Raw genomic sequence first — 22,614 nt, forward strand, 5'->3', positions numbered from 1 at the left:
TCTTGTAATTTAAGATAAATATTTAAAATAAAATATTTTATAGCAGCAAAGATTGCTGTAAAGCTTCCCCTATGGTTTTATAGTTACGCTATGGAACCATAGGGGTTCCATAGCGTAACTATGGAACTCCTATGGTTCCATAGTTACGCTAGGTAGTTAAGTTTAATATTTATATACAAAATTATCAATTTTTAAAAAACTATTACTTTATGAAAGAAAAAGAAAAAATTAAAATTACAAAAGAAATATTTTTCTTTGTAAATATTTGTAAGAAAGTGGTTTGGTGTTTGGTGTACAATAAACTATTTAGCTGTTTGTAAAAATGATCAATTTTTGAGTGTTTACCTTTAAAATATTTTGTTGTAGCCATTTTTAATGATAAATGGCAACCTTGTATTTCATCATTTTAAAAATCTCGCAAAGCTATTATAATAAAAATTGGTTTGTCTACCTGCTAATAAATATTCTTTAATAACTGGATTTGAAAAAAGATTTATCTTTCTATTAAGAAAAAATTAAAATCTTTTAAAATCTCAGAGTAGCATTCATGAAGAAAATAGTAGAATCTCAATTAATGAAAATTGTTATAATTATTATATAGTTAATTACATTAAAAAGCTTTATGAAAGCAAGTAAGAAAAGTGATGTTCTTTACTCTTTTTGATGCAAGCAACAGTTGCTTGCATCTTTTTGATGCAAGCTTTTAAAATCATAAAAAAACTTAGTGAGCTCGAAATTGGTTAATAGATTGAAAGTAAATTAATTTGAACAGGTTAAAAATAAAGTCATTTCAACAGATTGAAAATAAATTCACTTCAACTATAGCGTTTGCTTTTGAAAAAAAATCAAGCATATATTATAAAGAAATACAAAACCAAAATTTCAAAACAGTGGTAAAGCAAGTTGCAAAACAGCAACTATCACACAATTGGTGTAAGTTTACCTAAGACTATTTGATGAGTTTATCAAACCCATTACATTGCAATGTTATTGATAAAATAGAAACCTGAACAGTTCTAAGATGTTATTAAAAAAAAATTGATATAGGAAAAACTATTTTCACAAAAAGCTTCTTTCTTAGCTCTTTTAATGTCATTAAAAAACAATTTCTAAGCTTTTTTAATGTCATGAAATAACTTCAAAGTTGTTACTATAGTATCGTGAACAAGATTCTAGTATCTTATGTATTTTGCGTCTTTGAGTAAAGTAATTGCAGCTATTACTGCTTATACTATACTCAATGACGCAGATTTTGTAAGGGTATTGAATTTTAGCTACCTAAATAATTTTTGTCAATCCCGTATAAACAAATTTAAAATTTACCGTCGTGGTGCGGGGTTTTCTCTAAACTTTTAAGTGCGCTTGTTACATCAAAATTTGCCATTTCTTTATCGTAAACTTTTATGTTGAATTTTTTATCGATTGAGCTTTCGTCTAATGACCAGTAATACGCCAGTTCTTTATTATTATGATCATCTAAAAAAATTTAACAGTTAAACTGAAAAATCTGTCTTAGTTAAACAGAAAAAAAAAAGAAGACGTACATAATCTTTTAAAATTGATTACTTAAAAATACAAGTTTCAATAGCCATACTACACAATATAAAGCAAAAAATCAAGTAAATTTCACTTACAACTTTCAATCGCGATATAACAAATTTGCTCATCAAAAGGATACTTTCTTAAATCCATGTGACAAGATGCTGCCGTTGAAATTCTAATAAAAAGTATTTTTGACTTTATTTTGAAAGATTATGTGACGATTTTACTGCGTTTATTTTTTTTTTTTTTTTTGTTTTATTCGTAATTCATAGGAGCGAGGCCCTTAAAAAAATTAATTTCTTAAGGTTCTAAAAGTTATAACAATTTTAAAACCTATAAAATGACGAGTGGGTTAAAAAAGTAATGTTTAAGGCAATATTATGTTTATTATCAAATAGAAAGACTCCGTAATGAAAACTTTATTTTAAAAAATATTTTAAATTGACTTTTGGAGCTCGATAGACATATTTGATCAGATTACCGCAAAATACAAGAAGCACTTAATAATCAATGTGAATGACACACAGATCTTGGTTTTCGATTTCTTTTGATTGGTTGAAAATTAAAAATTGGCACCAACAAATCAATATTCTTCAACAATTATCCAATTTTACAATTAAAAGGAATTGACTTATGTGTAGATCCATTTCAAAAAACACAAAGCTGTCCAAAAGTGGTTCATATTTAGTCAAAAGTAATCGAAAAATTGATAACACATTTAGCGTTTTTCCTATTGACCAAAAAAAACATTTTATTTGAGATCTACATTTTAATCTGAAATATAACTTATTCATATGTAATAAAAACTCAAATCAAAGGGTAGAGATTGTTAAAAAAAGATTCTAGAAATTAAATAACATCACCAATATTACCATTGATTACAATATTACCATTGATTAACTTGTATTCTTTGTCAAGATCCTTGTGATGTTCCAAGTATTAAGATCTTGATTCCTTTAACACAAAGTGCTCTACGATCTCCAACCATGGATAATGTTGGTTTCTTTTAATGATTTGGCTTCAAGATTTGCATTTTTTTGACCATCAAAATATAGCCCTTCCAAATTTTAAAATACAGGCTTGTAAAATTTTTCTTCTTTTTTTTTGTCATTACAAATTTTATTTGAGTTAATGACATCAAATAAATAATGTGCATTAACAATATCATAGCTAACCAAAACAGCTAATGCTACAGCTTAGCAAGACAAAATATTTGATTAATTGCATTCGGGTGCTAATGTTGACAATCGAGTTAGCATTTAAAGCTCAAGATTTCGTAGAAGCTTGTGTGATCAGTTAATTGTAGTATTTTAGGCATGAGTCATTTCAATATCTTAACTACATCTCCTTCGGTCATCGGTTCATCTGAGTAATCATTGCAATCTACTACCAAAATATTGTCTAAATACAGTTTCAAAGGTTTAGTATGAGTGAAGTTTGTTGCAACTCAATGTTTTGCCATTATAAAGCATGATTTAAAACTTTTCGTTTTAATTTTCTTGCTGTTTTTTTAATTTAGTTTAATGTTGCCAAACTTTACTTTTATTTTACTTTTGTATACAAAAAATGTTCTTCCAAAATGAAAATTTAAACTTTATTATTATTTTACAAGCAAGTGTCAATATGTTTTTACATTTAGATGAAACATTATCAAAAATTAAATTTGAGTAAATTTTGAAGTAAAAATTGAAAAACAGCTGTGCACAGTACCAATATCTATCACAATATCACACCTCTATAATTACCTGGAAAAAAAAATACAAGATACTTCATACACAAGCAAAAAAAAAAGTAAATAGTTGAAACCAGATGTTACGAAAAGCAGTTGTTCTAAAAAAATTGAATTAAAGCTTCATGTCAAATTTTCTTTACCACCCTACTTTAAATATAACAAAAAGTTTTAATAAGATGTATTGGAACTTATCTTTGCAGATAGCTATATTGGAGTTTATCGTTTTTTTGAGGTTTCGATTGGTAAGGGTTTTACAAAACTTTGTTCAACTCTTACAAATAAAAATTATAAATTTTCCCATCCATTTACACTTTCAAGTTAGATTTAAATAAATTGAAATCAATTTTAGATAGCAAACTTAAAACAGTATTTCCGGAAATGTCAGGTGTAAATATTTCATCACTTTTGATCGTTGAAAAACTGCAAATAATAGCTTCAATTAGAAAAGTTTAATTATTAAATTAAAGCCTTTTAAGTAAATCTAAAAAGGGGTTACTTTCAAAACTACATGCACGGTTTGGTTGAGAAAATGTTACGTGACTTATCTCAACATTCTTGGACCCAAGGATCGAAGCCGTAGCTCACTCTAAAGACGAGCTTTAAATTATAAAAAACCATCTAAATGAAATATCAGCTGATTTAAACAATGAGAAACCACTACTTATGTAAATTCTATAAATAACAACAGCATATACAACTTATAAATAAAATTACTTGATGGTTTGTTTAATCAAGTTAAAGAAAAAGAATCTGAAAAACATGATGAAAAAGAATCTGAAAAGAATTGAAGATTTTAACAAGTTTATCTTCTTTCTTTAGTCAACTCAATTGGTGTAAATAATAAATAAACTATTAAACTTATTATTTTTTTTATTTAATAACGAACCATGATATACATAATAAGGTTATGAACTTTTTGTGACCCCATGTTCCTGGGTCATAAATCAATGAGTGTTTGTACAGAAGTAATGAAAAAAAGTTGTTCAGATTTTCTTATTGAAAAAGGTCACCTACTAACCTAAAATTCTAACCATATATGCGTATGGATAAAAATTCAAACAGTTTTATGATCGTTATTTTCTAATTCTAATTTTTTTAATTGGAGAGTTATTATGTAGTTTTTAAGCATTTAACAATTTATTCTTGTATCGCTCTAAATTACAAACTCTAAATGTAACACTCTAAATTACAAATAAATATAAAATTACAAACCTAAATAACAATTTTACATGTACAAAAAGCTACTGCATATACCAAAAAAATATTGTCTTGCTTTAATTAGTTAATTCAAGAGTAATTCTTATGCTTTGTCAGACAATTCTTATGCTTTGTCAGACAAAATTAATTTCAGTTGGAGGTTGTCTTTTTTTCTGCAAATGTCAAAAAAATTTGAAGACACTTGTGCTCGTTTTGGACAGTAGTTTGTTCTAGGAATTTGCGGTCTCAATGGTTGATTCCAAAAATTTGAGTTTGAGGTTTTTTCGTGACCATTCAAGCTGTTACATAGCTTATGGTAATCATTTGCATTGTAAATTTGGTCACCAATAGTTACTAATACCAATAAATAGTTTTCCTATCCGCAAGAGATAAATCTACAAATGTCGAGTAGTGAGTCTCTTCTCTCTGGTAGAAGAATAAATGCCAAAAGATGTAGTATTGCTCGTAACTTTATCTTGTTTTATTTAATTTAGGTAGTTTCTGAAACTTTACTTTCGGAAATAATCATAATCAAATATCATCACGCCATCTGTTTAGGTAATCACTTCTTTACTATTCTTGAAACTCTTGTTGAGCTGTTCGTAATTCTTAACAAGTTCCGGGACAAATAGATCATCGATATTGGGCAATATGTTGTTTCTTTCAAGTTCTTTATTCATTACTACGTAAAAGAATTAATCAAAAACACGATGTTTACAACCAATGAGTTGTAGTTTCTCCAGTTTCTTTATAGTAAAACGTCTTTGTAAGTGACTGAAAATCCAATTCCTTCTTCCAGTGTTTACATTCGTAGTTTCCGCAACAACCATCTTTATATTCTTCCACAAGTTTTATTTATTGAGAACAACTGTTATACCTTTAACAACAATATCTGCTTTTCCGTCTCGTAGATCTTGTGTTTGTTACTTCTTTTTCTTTATTCTTTAACTCTGACACTTGATATTCTTGATACGTTTACCATAAAAGGACAGTGACCAACTTTTTAAGTGAAGTGTTTTCTTTGCTTCTTTTTTAAGATTAACCGCTACTTTAATAGTTGATTTGAATATAACAGACTGTGAAGATGTCTGAATGTTGAGCCCATTTTGAGATAACTGTCAAAAAATGGTTGCTGCTTGATAGATTTTACCAACTGGTAGTTCGTGCTGGTACTTGGGAACTGTTATTCTGAATCTCAAAACTCTTGATTTTGTGCCTCACACTTAGATTCAAAAGTTGGCGTTTTGATGTTGCCGTTATTGTTGTTGAAGTAGCTTTTTTTTGGATTGATGGATAGTTTTTGAGCCTTCCCAGTTGCATATCTAACTTGTCCTTTGCTTTCGATCTGAAGATGATACAGTTTTTTCTCTTTACTGTAGAGCTATTTACCATCTTTTTTTAATATTGAAACCTTCATTCAATGGATAGTATTTTCTTTATTTTACATATTTATCATACGTCTTCAGCACTTGATCCAGTTTGTCACGTACGACTTGGATTGATAAATGTGAAAAATTTAATTTTCTTGCAATAAACTTGTTACTTCTTTCTCAATTTGCTTTTGCATTCTTGTCTCCTTTTAATGAATTCACCCAAGAAAAGTAAAAGACTAACAATTTGGATTTTGAGCGGTATTCTGCTTTTATTTTCCACCGATTGTTCTTTTAGTGAGGCAGTTATCCCTTTCCTATGTGACTCATAAAATTGTACAAAGTTCTTCATCCAGATTGTTTTGTTTCTTTCAGTAGTGGAAGTATTTATTTTATTGGACATTATGATTGAGCATGATTATTTATAATACTTAAATAAATTTCGGAAAGGCTATAATGATAAATATAAGGGCTATTGAACTTCTATATTATTTGACTTTTGGTGAATTTATAATTAAAATTCATATATAATTATAAGCTGCCTGAGCTAATATAGTCTAAATCTTGCTAATTTTCATAAACTTCTAGAAGATTTCAGAAAATGCTAGTAAGTTTCAGAGATTCCTAAAATATCCAGTATAGTCTAGAAAATTTTATGAAAGTTCCATAGGGTTAAAGAAATTTCTAGGCTTCAGAAAGTCACAAAGATACTGCCAGCAAATACTACTTATATACCATTTAAAAAATTTCATGTCGTGGGTGGTCTTTAAAAATTAATCAGAATAAAACCCATTTTCATTAACTTTGAGCAAAATTTCTTCGATTTATGAAAGGAATTTGTTTAATTTACAAAAAGTTTAAAAGTCATAACCCTAATATATGCAACCCATAAGCCATAAGTCTAATATATATATATATATATATATATATATATATATATATATATATATATATATATATATATATATATATATATATATATATATATATATATATATATATATATATATATATGTATTAGGGTTATGACTTAAGAGGGTTCGTGGGTTGCATACGGTTGGTTTTTGATTTTTTTAAAGCTGATTAGTTATGTTTTAATTCGATTAGATTATATAATAGAGATTATTTTTGATTTTTTAAGATTATATAATAGAGATTATTTTTGATTCGAACTAATCGGCTATTAAAAATCAAAAACCAAATCAGTGTTAAAAAGTTCTTTTTATTTTAAAAAAAATTACCTCGCATGTTGCAAAATCATTCCGCTTGAAAAATTTATGGTTGTAAATCGGTTTTCTACAGTTACGTAATGAAAATTAGAAGATTTAGAATTAACTAATACAGTGTCCGGCAACCAGAGGTCTTCCGCCTTTTTTCCTAAAATATTTATATATGATTCTGGGCTGTCAAGCAAAATTTTAAATCTTTCGTCAAACCAAAATTGAGAAAAGTAAAAGTCCACATTAAATTTCTAAAAAGAAATGACAGTTTTTTTAAATACTTACAAACTGACTTACATACAAATATACATGCATACAACTATTTACTTATATTTATATTTACAGTATAACAAGTAATTTTTTGTATTTTACAACCGTAAAAAAAAAATAAAGACGTCCACAATATAACAAATTTGTAAACTATTAATCGAGAAATTGGTCAGTTTGTTGCAACCATTTTTTAATATTTTAATTTAGAATTTAAAAAATAATTCAATCTAAGATTTAAAATATATGAATTTCATACAACATTTAATGAGTTTACGAACGAAAAATCTTCAAGAAAATAGGTTGTAGTGGTCTTTATTCTAGAACTTTTACGCTGTCAATCAGCGTTGCAACATTTCAACATTGTCAAGAACTAAAGATTTAAACGTTGTATAGACCATTCCGAAAGCCATATTTATTGTCATTTAGACAATGAGGAAATAACATTGAAAGATCTAAAGACTGTTTGCAAATATATTAAATGCTTTTAGGAATAATTCTTTCCTTTAATAATACCCTTGTACCTATGGGTAACTGCATTTGCTCTGATGAATTAACAAAAAGAAAACAATTTGTAATTAGTTCCGACGGTTATCAAAACAATTGTCTTGATATTGTCTGCAGCATTCTTCAGGGTTCAATCCTCTGACCCATACTTTTCTGTATATATATAAATGATCTTAATAAAACATCTAACCTGACACTTTCAAAAATAATGTAGACAAATTTATCTAAAAATTGTGCCGACGCGGATAAATCAGTTTTTTAGCATTTAGCTGTAGTTTTTAACGCATTTAGTATAAACTATAGCTAAATGCAACAAAATCCGTGTCTACATAATTTGTAGATAAACTTGGCTAAATTATTTGCGTTGACCGCCATTACCTCGGATAAGTTACAGCGGTTAACAAGTAATAGCTGATTTCATCCATTAACTTTTGGTGTTTGAACTTGTTATAGCTTTTTAAGTAATTGATTAAAACAAAATCGCTATTTTCTAGATAATATATCTTTGGTCACAATAAGTACTTATAAAAACACAACAATATAGGCATGAATTGTATTATGACAACTATTTTTTAATTTTAAGTATTAAATTACACACATTATAATAATTCTTACACACACTATACTTAATTTGTAAAAAAATCGGTTTGAAACTTTATTGTTGACACATTTTTTATGCAGCAAAAAATAAGATGTATATTTGCTTCATATGCAGATCAATAATAAACGATATAGATTAATTTATTAAGCATATAAAACGGCATGAAATTACTGATTTATTGAAACGTTCGTTTCGTTGTATGCAAATATAATGCAGTAACACTTTTTCAACACTTTATAATTTATGCAGACATTTAAAATCATATCACCTAAATACTTTTGAAAGCAATGGAAGTTTTTGTTTTGAAAACTTTACAGAGAGTATTAGAATTCATGATAACTATTATTTGGATACTATTGACAATGAAAGTGATTTGGATAATACTAATAATGATACCGATGAATTGCACAACCAACAACCAAGTAATGAAGAAAACCATGCTGTAGCTGTTGCAATGGTTGCAGAACTTCGAACTATTAGTAGCATATCATACTGTGTTGTGCCTGGCATAATTTTTTCATTTAATGTCATGAAAAACTGTTCTCTTTCAAATTTATTCAAAAAAATATGTTTAACAGTTCAGGAAATAAAAAGCATTTCAAAGACAGACAAACAAATACTTCTCAATAAATTGATGCCAATATAAGATAATGCCCGATATTAGATAATCCCTTAGAACTTATTGAAACAAGATATCAGCAAGATTCTTTTTTTAAAAAACATCAACTTTATGTAAAACCTGAATCTATTTTATTTGGGCAAAGATTTGAGTGCCATAATGGTAATGATAGATTGGTGTACGATTCCTTTCAATAAGTTTCAATTGAAGCAACCTTGCGATCATTGCTGGAAGATAATGATTTTTGTTCACTCATTTTTAAATTTTATACACAAAGTTTTGATTTGGCTAAGTTTTATGACGGTAATTTGTATGCATCCCATTCATTATTTGCAAATAAGAACAAAAAGTTAGTTATGGTTCAGTTATTTTATGATGGCATGGGAACAACGAATCCACTACGCGGAAAATATCTCTTTTATGTAATAAAGCAGTGTTTTATTACACTTTTAAAAACTTACCTAATAATTTAAATTCATGTTTTTCTAATTTTCAGTTGTTGGCTTTGTGCTACTCTGAAGATCAGGGCCGTCCTTAGGGTAAGCGTAGGGGGTGTCTAACCCCCCGACTATAAAAAACCTGTCGGAAAATATTGGCTATATCTACCTTGTCGGCAAATGTAGACTTTCAGTCGGCAAATATTTAAAAACGAGGACCTTTTTTTTTAATCTTTTTCTAATAAAATGTAAATCTAGTTGGCAAAAAGTCAACTTTCACCCCCCCCCCCTCCCTCATGCCATTCTCTTCGGGACGCCACTGCTGAAAATTTAAAATATTATGGATTTGATCCTGTTTTAAATAAATTTAAAGCTGAAATAACAAAACTTCAAAACATTGGTTTTAATGGGTATTTCCATTATTAGGTAGAAAACTGTTTATGTTCGCATAAATACAACACTAAATTGAGATAAATTATAATACAATCATAATTATAATATGCATAGAAACAAGTTGAAGAAAAAAGATTGATGTTTTATATATATATATAATTAGTAAAAATGTGTTTTTACTAATTTTGCCTGTGATAATTTGGCGTTAAATAGTATTTTTGGGTTAATTGAATGTTTTTCCGCAAATTATTTTTGCTTTATGTGTTATGCAAAACGTAGTGAATTTCAGAATTTCTTTAGTGAAGATAAATTTATTTTAAGAATTATTGAGACACATCAACAGGATGTTTATGATCTGATGCAAATGGAAAATGCTGGAGTAAACCATGTAAGAGGAGTTAAGAAAGATTCTTTTTTAAATGAAATTCCAGACTTTCATTTTACTAATAACTTTGCAATTGATCCTTTGCATACAATTCTAAAAGGACTAATTTCTATTGACCATGCAGCCATTCGTACAAAAAATTTGTAAAGAAAATAAAGTTTTTTTATTGATATATTAAATAAGGGAATGTCTAATATCTTCAGTATGATAAGTACTGACAAACAAAATAAACCCCCTGCAATATTTAAAGCTGAAGAAAATAAAATACATCCTTTTATGAAAGCAATGCAAATGTAAATATTTTTTCGATTTTTGCCGCTAGCTGTTGGCGATTTAGTAAAAGAAGACGACGAACACTGAACTTTTTTCATTCAACTTTGCAACTTTGTTGATATTTTATTAACTCCTAAGTTTACATATGGTATGAAAACATTGCTTCGTGATCTAATAGAAGAACATTTACAATCTTTCAAGGAACTTTTTCCAGGTTTAAAACTACGACCAAAGCAACACATTTTTGGTCCATTTTCCAACGATTATTTTTAAAAGTGGGTCATTGATAGGTATGAGTTGCTTACGGTATGAGCTTAAAAATTCTTTTTTCAAACGATCGGCTCATATTGTTTGTAGTTTTACAAACATTTGTTATACGCTTGCATATATGCATCAATATAATTATTAGTTTCTTACAGCCTCAAGCAGAATTATTGCCTAAACCAGTGCTTAACTCATTAGCTACACCAATTCAGAGAAATATCCTAATCTCACTCTCAAGTAATGTATAACTTTTATTTAAAACATTTGTTTATGAGAGAATCATTAGTGTAGGATCTATCATTTATGTTTATCAAATTGATTAGATATATCCTGTAAAAGAGATACTCTGTAAGAATGACCACAATGCTGCAAGTGTTAATGGCCAAACACTTGTGACAAAATTGTTGAGTGATGAAAAGTATACAACACAAGAAAGACACTTTTTAGTGCAAATTTTAGGCCAACATCTTATGGAAGTTGCAAAAGTGTAAGATTTGTATCAGTTTTTTGTCTTTTTTGTATTTGTACTTTTGTATTTTCATTGTGTTACAGGGTTATTCATTCATATATGCGCGTTTATTCTTTCTTATATGCGTATTTATTCTTTTTAATGCGTTTTAAAAAACCATATTTAAGCAATTTGTTTTGAAAAAACAACTTTTTCTTGTTTCCTGGTAAACGAGGTTAGAATACTGAAGATGAAGACTTTTTACATTCGATGATGGTTAATTTAATTTAGTATTAGGTCTTAATTTAATTTTATTATTAAATTTCTTGATTGATTAAGTTATTATTTATCTAATTACTCATTTATATAGATTTAAATTTAATTATTTGTAATTATTAATAATACCAAATATTTACCCTATGGATGGTAGATAAAATAGCAGTGCCAATCGTCATACAAGGAAAAACTTTACAAAAGAGCACAACGAAATGTTTAAGCATTTAGTTAAGAGAATTTAAGAATGAATCTTCTCATCAAATATTTTTATAGAAATTTATTGGTGTTTTAGTAAACTTCTCATCAAATATTTTTATAGGAATTTATTGGTGTTTTATTAAACTTCTTATCAAATATTTTTATAGGAATTTACTGGTGTTTTATTAAACTTCTCATCAAATATTTTTATATTGTACTAACGCTCTCATGCCGCATCTAATTTGATACAACTCAATTTTTAATTTGACAGAATGTGATATTCTATGCTTATTTGATTTTGACTTTTATATTTTATATGATAATTAATATATATATATATATATATATATATATATATATATATATATATATATATATATATATATATATATATATATATATTATATATATATATATATATATATATATGTATGTATATATATATATATATATATATAATACGAAGGTGTTTATGATAAAATTAATCGGCAAATTTTTTGTCTCTATAAAGCTACAGTATGGTAGATTTAAACAAGCACACTACAGGAAATGTAGCAAGTTTGTCTACATAATGTACACGAGTGAAACATCTACATTCAATGTAGATAACTAAATTACTACAAATTTGTAGATAAAAAAGCAACACTATTTGTAGTTTTAAAATCCTACATTAATGTAAATTTGTCCACGTCTACAAGTAGTGTAGACTTTTTGTCTACATAATTGTACGCGAGTGAAACATCTACATTTAATGTACGCAAAATTGCTACATATTGTAGATAAAAAGACTTTTTTTGAGAGTATATAAGCATCATGTAGGCAGATGGTACCAATCAATTCCGCTCAAGCAGTAATATTTATAAACTCTTTACTACTATGAATAAAGATTTAAAATACATATCAAGTTGGTTTAAACAAAGTGGCCAGCTGCCCCTGAAAAACTTGAAAACCTGGAAGAGTACTGGAATTTTATTGATCCTAGAAAAATCCCTTTTAGCAAAAAACTCCTGGAAATTCTAGAACTTTTTTCGAAAAGAGTTATTATATTTTTATCTTTTACGGAGCTATTGTTAATTTTGCGTAGATTAATACAGAACTTGATAATTATATACTTTTTGTAGTGCAAAAAAGTTTTGTAGAGCAAAAAAGTTTTGTAGTGCAAAAAAGTTTTGTAGTGCAAAAAAGTTTTGTAGTGCAAAAAAGTTTTGTTTAATGTTACTGTTAGTATTATTAGCATCTAATAATTATTAAGTTTTTTTTTTTTTTTTTAAATAAACAATTTGTATTTTTCTGGTCAAGAAAAGATCAACATATCTTTGGAAAACCCAAATTTTTTTCAAAAGTCCTGGAAATATCTTTGAATTTCGAATTAGCTATTGGTTGGTCAACCTGTTAAACGTAATAAGCTTACTTTAAATAATAATTAAGTCAAATGCACTCTGTTCCCTTCGTATGCAAAAAAACGAATTTTGCCAACAAATTTGCCGCAACGTTATATGGACAAAATCGAAATAGAAAATGATTCCGTTAGAAAATTCTTAGGCGTTTATCTCGATGAAAAAATCTTCTGAAATCAACTTATTAATTATGTATCTACTAAAATTTCAAAAAATATTTAAATTCTTTACAAAGCTCATAACTACCTTAATAAATATTGCTTAATCCAACTTTATTACTCTTTTACCTACAGTTATATAAATTATGCTAACAATGCTAGGGGAGTACTGTAAAACGTAAGTTAAAACTTCTTTATCGTCGTTAAAAACCTGCAATCCGCATAGTCAACTATGCTGATTGTTTTACACATACAAAACCTAACTTATAAAATTTGCATTCATTTAAAAAAAAATTCTTGGGGCCTTCCCGGGCCCTCGAAAAAAAAAAAAATGCGCTTGGTAAGTTGACGCAAACAATAAAAATGGTTATTTATGTATCATTAAGTGCAAAATTAATAGAAACCTTTTTACTATTATTTTGATAACAAATTTAAGCCAAAAATTTAATATTACTTATAGCTGGTACCAAATATTAGTACGTATAACAGCCAAAACTGTAGCCCACTTTTTATACGTGAAAAAAAAACCTAAAAAAAATCTTTTTTTTTTAATTTTTTTGTAAGAATAAATTTTTTCAATATTGTTAAAAAAAAAAAAAAAATTTTTTAAATTTTTTTTTTTCCATAGTAAATGCTATAAGCCAATTTACTTCGTGAAAATTTTGCCAACTTACCCCGAAAGCCTTTTTTTTAATAAACAGTCTATAGATCCTGAAAAACGGTAACTTTGAAAAAAAGTCTGACTGGATATAGTAAACCAATTGTGACTCGAATTTTTACAATAATTTTTTTTTCATACGACTAACTATTTTCTTTGTAAAGTAAAAAGTTTGCGATGTTCCAAAAGTTATGTTTTTGACCAAAAAATACATAAATCTTATTATCTCCCATGCGCATGCGCAAATCCTGACAATACTATTGTGAATAATGAAATAGTCAATTAGGAAGGTTCTGTGTAATTTTGTCACTTTCTGATGAAAGACTCTGAAGATAAACGCAGTCCGTCAACTTACCCCTGCAGCCAACTAGCCTTGGTCTCCCCTATATATGCTTATATTTATATATTTATATATGAGTGTGTTTCTTCTTATTTTAATTAACTTGATAAAATGTTGTAACATATTTTAATTGAAACACGATATATATGGCATATATAACTGTACTCTGATATTTTAATGTTAGTGAAAAAAAATTTTTTGTAATAAAAAAAAAGGTTTTTGACTCTTAGAAAGTCTTGAAGTATTAATCAAGATTGGTTCAAAACAATTTAAAGTAACAAAAAACAAATACACAACAGAAATCTCCCATCTCATGTCCATGCTTTTGCGCGTAACAAGAGTAAAAATAAATCAAAAAATTTTTTCTAGCCAGTTTTGAAAGACAGCTTTCTTCTAGAATTAAAATTAAATTTTTTTTTTCTTGATAACAAACTTTGCACAAGAGCAGGTAAGACTTTATCTTGAAGTGGACTTTATTTAGGCATTGCCTGTTTTAATTTGGCTAATGAGCAATAAACAACTTGATTATTTGTTTGATCTTTGTGCACTAGTTCCATCTGAAAATAAGACAATGTTTATTTATTTATATATTTATTATTATTTATTATTATGATATAATTTTATTTATTTATTTAGAGACAAAATGAGTAAAAATAAACATTTAAGTTATACCCTTTTTTTCACTTTTATTTTTACTCTTATTTTTAGGATTCAAATATTTTATTGGCAGCTACGTAACTGGACGCTACTTAGCTGGACGCTACTTAGTCCTAAACTTGCACACAGAATGGCCCTGATATGACAACATTTGACTGTTACCAAGCTAGATTCATCTCAGAAAGATTTTTAAATAATAGCTATATACAGCTCAAAGCTTGCTCTGAAGAAACTGACTATATTATTATAAACTGATTTATATTTCTCTAATATAAGAATATAAGAACTTATCTTGTATTACCTTTCATTTTTTTTACTTTTAATAAATTCCAAAAGAAACTATAATCTATTTTAAATTAAACGAATGTTTTCACCAAACTTAGTTTTATTTGGTTAGAAGATTGATACTTATAATTCACCTAAACACATAAACTTCTTCTGAACTAAACTTCACTTAAACTTTATACTTTATCCAATAGATTTAAATCAGGATTACAGATAACCATAAGTAATTATTTATTGAATCAGCATGGCTTTTTGAGCTTATTTTGGACGACTTGGTTTTTTTTTTCGTGCATTTGAATATTTTTGGCTTCAGGAGGTGGGTTGTACAGTTTCAAAGGTATTACTATTCCAACTGAATGTTTACAGGAGTAATTTTTGAAGAAATAAGGACAAATACATTTTGCATCTTGTTAATTGTCATCTTTCATCTGAATCACCCAAATTCCAAATTGGTTCTTAACAAATTCATCGAAAGTGGTATGATTATGATTCTTGTAGATCAAAATGTCTTTTTTTTTAATTACATTTTTCTCCCCACTTGTTATGTAATAAAAATTTTCTACTTTATTTTTTTTAAGAATTTCTTTCCTGGATTTTACTCATTGGTAAGCTGATATTTGGTAGCCAAACTGATTGTTGTTGTTTTTGAAAACAATTTCGGATTATTCTCATCTGCAAAGCAACAACTTTGAACTTGTTTATAGCAAATTGCTCATGAAAGTTGTGCTCATCTTTAATTACTGTGTTGAATGATTCAAGACAATTGTTAGTGGTTAGGTTGAAATGCCTAGAGCCCTCATACTAATTGGAGTTAGTGTTGATCCACTCTGTTTTGAGGTAAAGTAAAAACAAATGGTCTTGGTCATCCTACTTTTTGAAAAACAGATTGATCGTAATTAAGAAAGATTCAAGGCTGCATAACTTTGGTAATGTTTCAATATCTGTCAAAATTGATGTTCTGTTCTCTATTTTCATCATGGATTTAATTTTCTGTGAAAATTAAATCCATGGTGAAAATTGAGAATCCATTTCTGCCTCAAATAAAAATAAAAAATCTCCAGTTTTTTCAGCCATACAAACTCCTATGCCAAAATGATGAAAATGGCGGTCAGAATCAGATGTACCAACAACAAAAACTGGATAGCCTTGCCAAATTAGTTTGTAAGTAGCATCAGCATGGATAATCTTTGCATCTTTGGCAAGACCAAGCAAATGTTTGGTTGAAGCAAAGAATCTGAAAAGAAATTCTTCATCATATGTCACTGTATAGGACACAATAAATGCTGTATGTTCATTTTTTGGCACTAAAGAGTTTTCAATAAGTCATTTTTCTAGTTCAACTAGACTGATGTTAGTGACTCCAAACTATTTCTTTCTCAATTTTGCAAGGATCTTATTCAGTTGTGCTTGAGATGGTTCACAAAAGTCAATTTTGCCCAAATAGTCACAAATTTGTATAGGTTTCATTTGCATATCAAAAAGTCTGTTGATTTCTAACTGAACTTTTTCAGAAAGTTTACCTCCTCTTTTAATGACGATAGAATCATGTGTGTGTTGTGAAGATGTTCTGTATAATAATACATTAGATGAGAAACTGTCATACAAAAGATAAATGCTTGCAGCACATTGAGTTCCTTTAACTTTGACAAGATTACATCGGTAGAAGCCTTTTTAACCTTCTTCAGTTTTGTTTCGAAAATCAAAACTCCAATTTTTTATTTGTTTAAAAAATCTTTGACTTCATTTAAATTTTCTAATTTGCTGTCAAGGTTCCATTGCTTGTAGGTTGCTGTTTTTTTAAGAGAACTAGGTAGTGAATCAGCCTCGCTTTTGATGAGTATTGAGGAATGGATTTCATAATGTATTATGATTAAAAGAAATCTAAATATTGCCCTAATAATTGAAAAAAATTTTACATGAAAATAAAATGATGTACCTAGCTGCTACTGCTACTACTAGTACTACTGCTACTGCTGCTACTACTACTACTACTACTACTACTACTACTACTACTACTACTACTACTACTACTACTACTACTACTACTACTACTACTACTACTACTACTACTACTATTACTACTACTACTACTACAACTACTACTACTACTATTACTACTACTACTACTACAACTACTACCACTACTTCTACATTTATATATATATATATATAAATATATATGTATGTATATATATATATATATATATATATATATATATTTATGTATCTATATACATATATAAATATATATATATATATATATAAATGAATATTATACTGTTATAAGTATATATAAGTAAAGGTAGCTATAAATAGGTATTTCATTATAAAATACATGCATATACATATTATCATATATTTATTTTATTACTCGAAAAAAAGTATTATCTACTGGAAATTAATGAATTACTACTGGTCTATTTACTTCCCGGAGATTTGTTGTCTTCTATTGAAAATAATGTCTTTTTTTTACTGGAATTGTAAGAAAGTGAAACCGGAAAAAAAGCCATTTATTACTGGTCATTTAAATTGTCGCAACATATATATCATATATATATATATATATATATATATATATATATATATATATATATATATATATATATATATATATATATATATATATATGTATATATATATATATATATATATATATATATATATATATATATATATATATATATATATATATATATATATATATAAATTAGTAAAAAACACTTATCTAACTTTTATCTTCTACTTTAAGTTTCACCATTGCTGGATCAGGAAGAGTTCTCTAGAGAACTCTTCCTGATGATCCAGCAATGGTGAAAATTAAAGTAGAAGATAAAAGTTAGATATGTGTTTTTTACTAGTTTATTATTGCTCTGTTCTTTAAGAACATTGAGCACTCTATTTGTAAAATACACTAACATAACTTACATATATATATATATATATATATATATATATATATATATATATATATATATATATATATATATATATATATATATATATATATATATATATATATATATGTATATATGTATATATATATATATATATATATATATATATATATATATAAATATATGTATATATATATGATTATATATGTATATATATATATATATATATATATATATATATATACATATATATAAATATATATATGTATATATATATATATTTATATACATATATATATTTATATTTATAAATATTTATATATAAATATGTATATATATATATATATATATATATATATATATATATATATATATATTTATAAATAAGTCAAACCATTGAGCTTTCATCCAAATTATCGAAAGATAAAACCCGAATATCCAATTCGACATCCACTAAACCTATGAAATAAAATTTGTATAATATAATATTTGTGTAATTTGTTTAAATAAATTTATATATAAGTTATAGTGTTTCTACAAAGTCGAAACTGCAATTCAGTTTATATAAATATCTGCTCAATATAAATACAAAATAATTTGACAAAATAATTACTGTTAAAACTGATTTGCGAACTATTGGTAACTGAGGGGGGTATAAACTTTATAAAGTTTACACCCCCCTCATTTTGAGGGGGGTGTAAACTTTATAAGGTCATAAAAGCCGAACAACAAAAGATTATTGAATCAAATTTAAAAGTTGTAGGTAAATATAAATAAAGTTTTAAATAAATAAAAAAAAAAATTTCACTAGTTGCCCTCCTATTTGGGGCTGGGGGCTAACGTTTTTGGGTTTTCGTTGTTCTCAGTCTCCAATCACCGCAATTTTTTGCATAGCATCCTCATTCCTCATATATATGAACATATTTAAATATGGAGTTTTCTTCACGTTTCAAAGTTACTTAGTTCAAACATCAAAAAAAGTTGTCTACGGCCTTGTATTTAGAAAAATCTCCTCAAAATTGACTGTAAATATTAAAAGAAATGATTTATAAAGTTGTTTATGGCACAATGGAGAATTATTCAACAGTTTTAGGGTTTCCCACAAATGCTTTATCAAGTTTCCTATACTTAATAATAGAAAACAACAGCCTTAGTTTTAATATCAATTAATTTTTTCAATAGTTTTGTTTAATGAAGTAAAGAGCTTATGGCTTATAGTTTACAAAACAATGTTACCTACCGAAAAACACATTTAATAACCTTAAAACTTATAAACTCTGAAAACTAATAAATTACTTTGTCATCAAAAAAACACAAAATTCAACCCCTCGCAGGCTTAATGATGTTAAATGATATAATTTTTTCTTTAAAACTTAACTCTAATAAAAACTGATTCACCATAGTAACTGAAACTAACTTTTTTATCATATGAAAGTGGTTTTTACAACTCTTAAAATGACTCCACAATTACGATACTTCATTGCGTCATTGAAAACCAAGCTTAAGTTTAGTAAATAAAACTGGATACGAAGTGTTATAATCATTTGCATTCTTTAAGCTCTAAGTTATCAAAATCAGCTTTTTGCACATAAATGATCTTGCTTCAGAGGAACTTTAAAAGAAACCAAAGAGCAAAAAAAAACTAAATATTTTTGTTTTAAATATAAAAATAATAAACAAAAATTCAAAGTCTTTAAAAAAAATTAGTTTAATATCTTAAATGCTTCTTTATTTATAGGCCTATTTCTTCATTGAATATTAGATTTTCCTTATTTAATATTAGAACGACGCTTGGCAAGGCGTAAGGGTGGATTTGAACATCAACCCTAAATTGTGAGTATAGTGTTCTACCGCATAAATAATTAAGATTTATTGATGTTCAAGAGTAGGTGGATACGGGTCGCACTGGGTGACACCATCACAACTTGACACGGGAGTGACGCTAAAATGAAAAAAAAAAATGCAAATAAGGCAGAGTTGTTCATGCTCGTGTTAATTTATTTTTGCATTTGGCCTAACCAATAGTTTTCAGGTTGTGATATTTGTTATTCTTTATTAATAACTCTTTCTATTTCTTCATTTCACAAAAATATCTTTTATTTAACTTTAGAACTTTAGAAATTTGAAACCCGTGTCTCTTTCTATTTCTTCATTTCACAAAAATATCTTTTATTTAACTTTAGAACTTTAGAAATTTGAAACCCGTGTCGTCGGCCTTGTTAGTGGAAATCTAGAGGGGTGACATCAAAAAGGCTTACCGTAATAGGTGACACCAAACTTAGCGACGCCACTGGAACCTCAGACGTCTTGGCTAGAACTCTATTCACTGAGCCACGCCTTCACAACAGATTAGAAGCCAAAAAGATTAAAGCCTTTACCCACCTAATAATTTACCTTTACCCACCTATTAATTTACTCGATCTTACTCCTGTAGAAAATTGTTAGTATTATCTTAAAAATAAAGCTCAGAATTGAAGCCGGATTGTACCATTTTAACTGGATTATGCCATTTTAACCGGGTTGTGCTAGAATAAATTTTGTTATAGACTTTTTTTTAAACACATTAAAGACTTTTATTCAACCGACAAATGCCAATAAACTATAATATTGCTATAAACAAAAATAATTTGATAAAAATAAATGTTTTTTTTCCAACTATACCCTAAAATCTTTACTAACTCAGATTATTGTAAAAATACTGAACTATTTGATAGTTCAGTATTTTTTTCAGTATTCAGTATAATAAAAAAGTTTAAACTATTTCAGATTTTTAAACATTTTTTTATTTTTAGAAGTTAGAAAAATTAGATAAAAAAACTGTTTTTTTTTTTTTAATTCTTTGAATGCGAGTCATAATATAACCACGTACCTGTAATATAATAAAAATATGCCTATATAATAAAACGTTATAAGCAAAACACCTTTTGGCTTGACTAATTTATTGTAGTTTTTCATAACGAACTCAAGCGCGACTTCTGGTTGAGTATGCATTTCATCTCCAAATAAATTTGAATTTCTATAAAGATAACAACAACGAGTTTTAGTTTTATTGAAGATTATTTTTATTTTATGGAAAACATATAAAGCCTATTAAACCCTTTTGAAATACAGTATGTAAATATGCAATGTTTTACCTGCAGGTCACATATTATAATTATTCAGAGGAGATTGAGGATGATTGGGCAAATTTTTATTTAAAAAAAAACTGATATATAACAAAACGCTATAAAACATCACAGAAAATTTAATATAACAAGAAACTATGTTTATTTAATTGAAAAAAATATCATGGGTGTACATTGATAATAATAACAGAAAAAAAATCTTAATATTAATACTGTAAAACGATCAACGTTCAACGTCGCATCGCTTTCTTTTATAAAGTAGTTTTAATTAGTTACAAGGCTTTTCTGAATTTGAAAGAGCGCGTTCTCAAAATGCACGCGGTCATTAGAGAAAGATCTATCAAGGGAGGTAAAACTCTTTACCTTTTGGAATTTAATTATTATTTATTAGTTTAGAAATACATAAAGAATCATATTAAGATAACTAATCATCATTTTGTTTTTTTTGAGCTTATATTTTATTTTTTAAAAGGAAAATAGGGGTATGGATGAGGCCTAATTATTTTTTATGCATTTTTTATGCAATAAAAAAGTTATACTAATGCTATTCCCATAAAATTGGTTATAACTACTTTGAAATTTTTGTGACGCTATTAACTATTTTTGTACTTTTTTAGAAAATTTAGAAAATAAATTAAAATTTTGTGCCAACACCGACATGACATGTAACATGTTATTGTATGTAAAGGTTAAATTTTGTTAAGAGGATTACATTTCATATGAAAAAAAAAGCAAAGAGAATTGTTTGTACTTTCACTTGCAACCCAAAATGGTGCGAGATAACTGGAAATTATATCCAGTTCAGACAGCAAATGATAGACCTGACGTGGCTACTCGAGTATTTAAACTCAAATTAAATAACCTTCTTAATGACATTTTTAAGCAAGGTGTATTAGGGAAAGTTGTAACATATGTTCAGGTTATTGAATTAAAAAGCGTGGTTTGCCACATGTTCATATTTTACTTCACTTTGCAAATGATGATAAGCTTAAACACACAGGTTATTAATAGTTTAATATCTACAGAAATTCCAGATCCGATTGTTAATTGTGATCTTCATGACGTTGTTAAAACTTGCATGATTCATGGTCCATGTGCCATACTGAATCCAAAATCTCCCTGCATAGAAGATGGGGTATGCAGCAAAAAAAATTATGAAGAATTTAATCCAAACACAGTAGCAGTTCAAAATGGTTATCCACGCTATAGACGTCGTGATAATGGTTTGGTTATCAATATTAAAGGTAATAATGCAGATAACCGCTGGGTGGTACCTTACAATCCATGGTGATCAAAGAAATATCAAGCTCACATTAATGTCGAAGCTTGCATGTCTGTTAAGGTTGTTAAATATTTGTATAAATACATATA

The 22,614-nt window shown here is 27.2% G+C and overlaps 1 protein-coding gene across 1 annotated transcript in view; it reads right to left on the bottom strand.

Annotated features, from left to right (window-relative positions):
- LOC105846617 (gamma-aminobutyric acid receptor subunit delta) overlaps nt 1–22,614 on the bottom strand; it is a 43,161-nt gene that overhangs the window by 9,234 nt on the left and 11,313 nt on the right. The window contains exons 2-6 of the mRNA XM_065804154.1: nt 21,040–21,134; nt 18,513–18,577; nt 7,083–7,312; nt 1,635–1,717; nt 1,324–1,476 (exon numbers count right to left, since the gene is read on the bottom strand). Of these exons, the coding sequence (XP_065660226.1) occupies nt 1,324–1,476; nt 1,635–1,717; nt 7,083–7,312; nt 18,513–18,577; nt 21,040–21,134 (626 nt within the window). The remainder of the gene's footprint in view (nt 1–1,323; nt 1,477–1,634; nt 1,718–7,082; nt 7,313–18,512; nt 18,578–21,039; nt 21,135–22,614) is intronic.

The sequence above is a fragment of the Hydra vulgaris genome, chromosome 08 (assembly GCF_038396675.1).
Source record: "Hydra vulgaris chromosome 08, alternate assembly HydraT2T_AEP".
NCBI classification, from domain to species: domain Eukaryota; kingdom Metazoa; phylum Cnidaria; class Hydrozoa; order Anthoathecata; family Hydridae; genus Hydra; species Hydra vulgaris.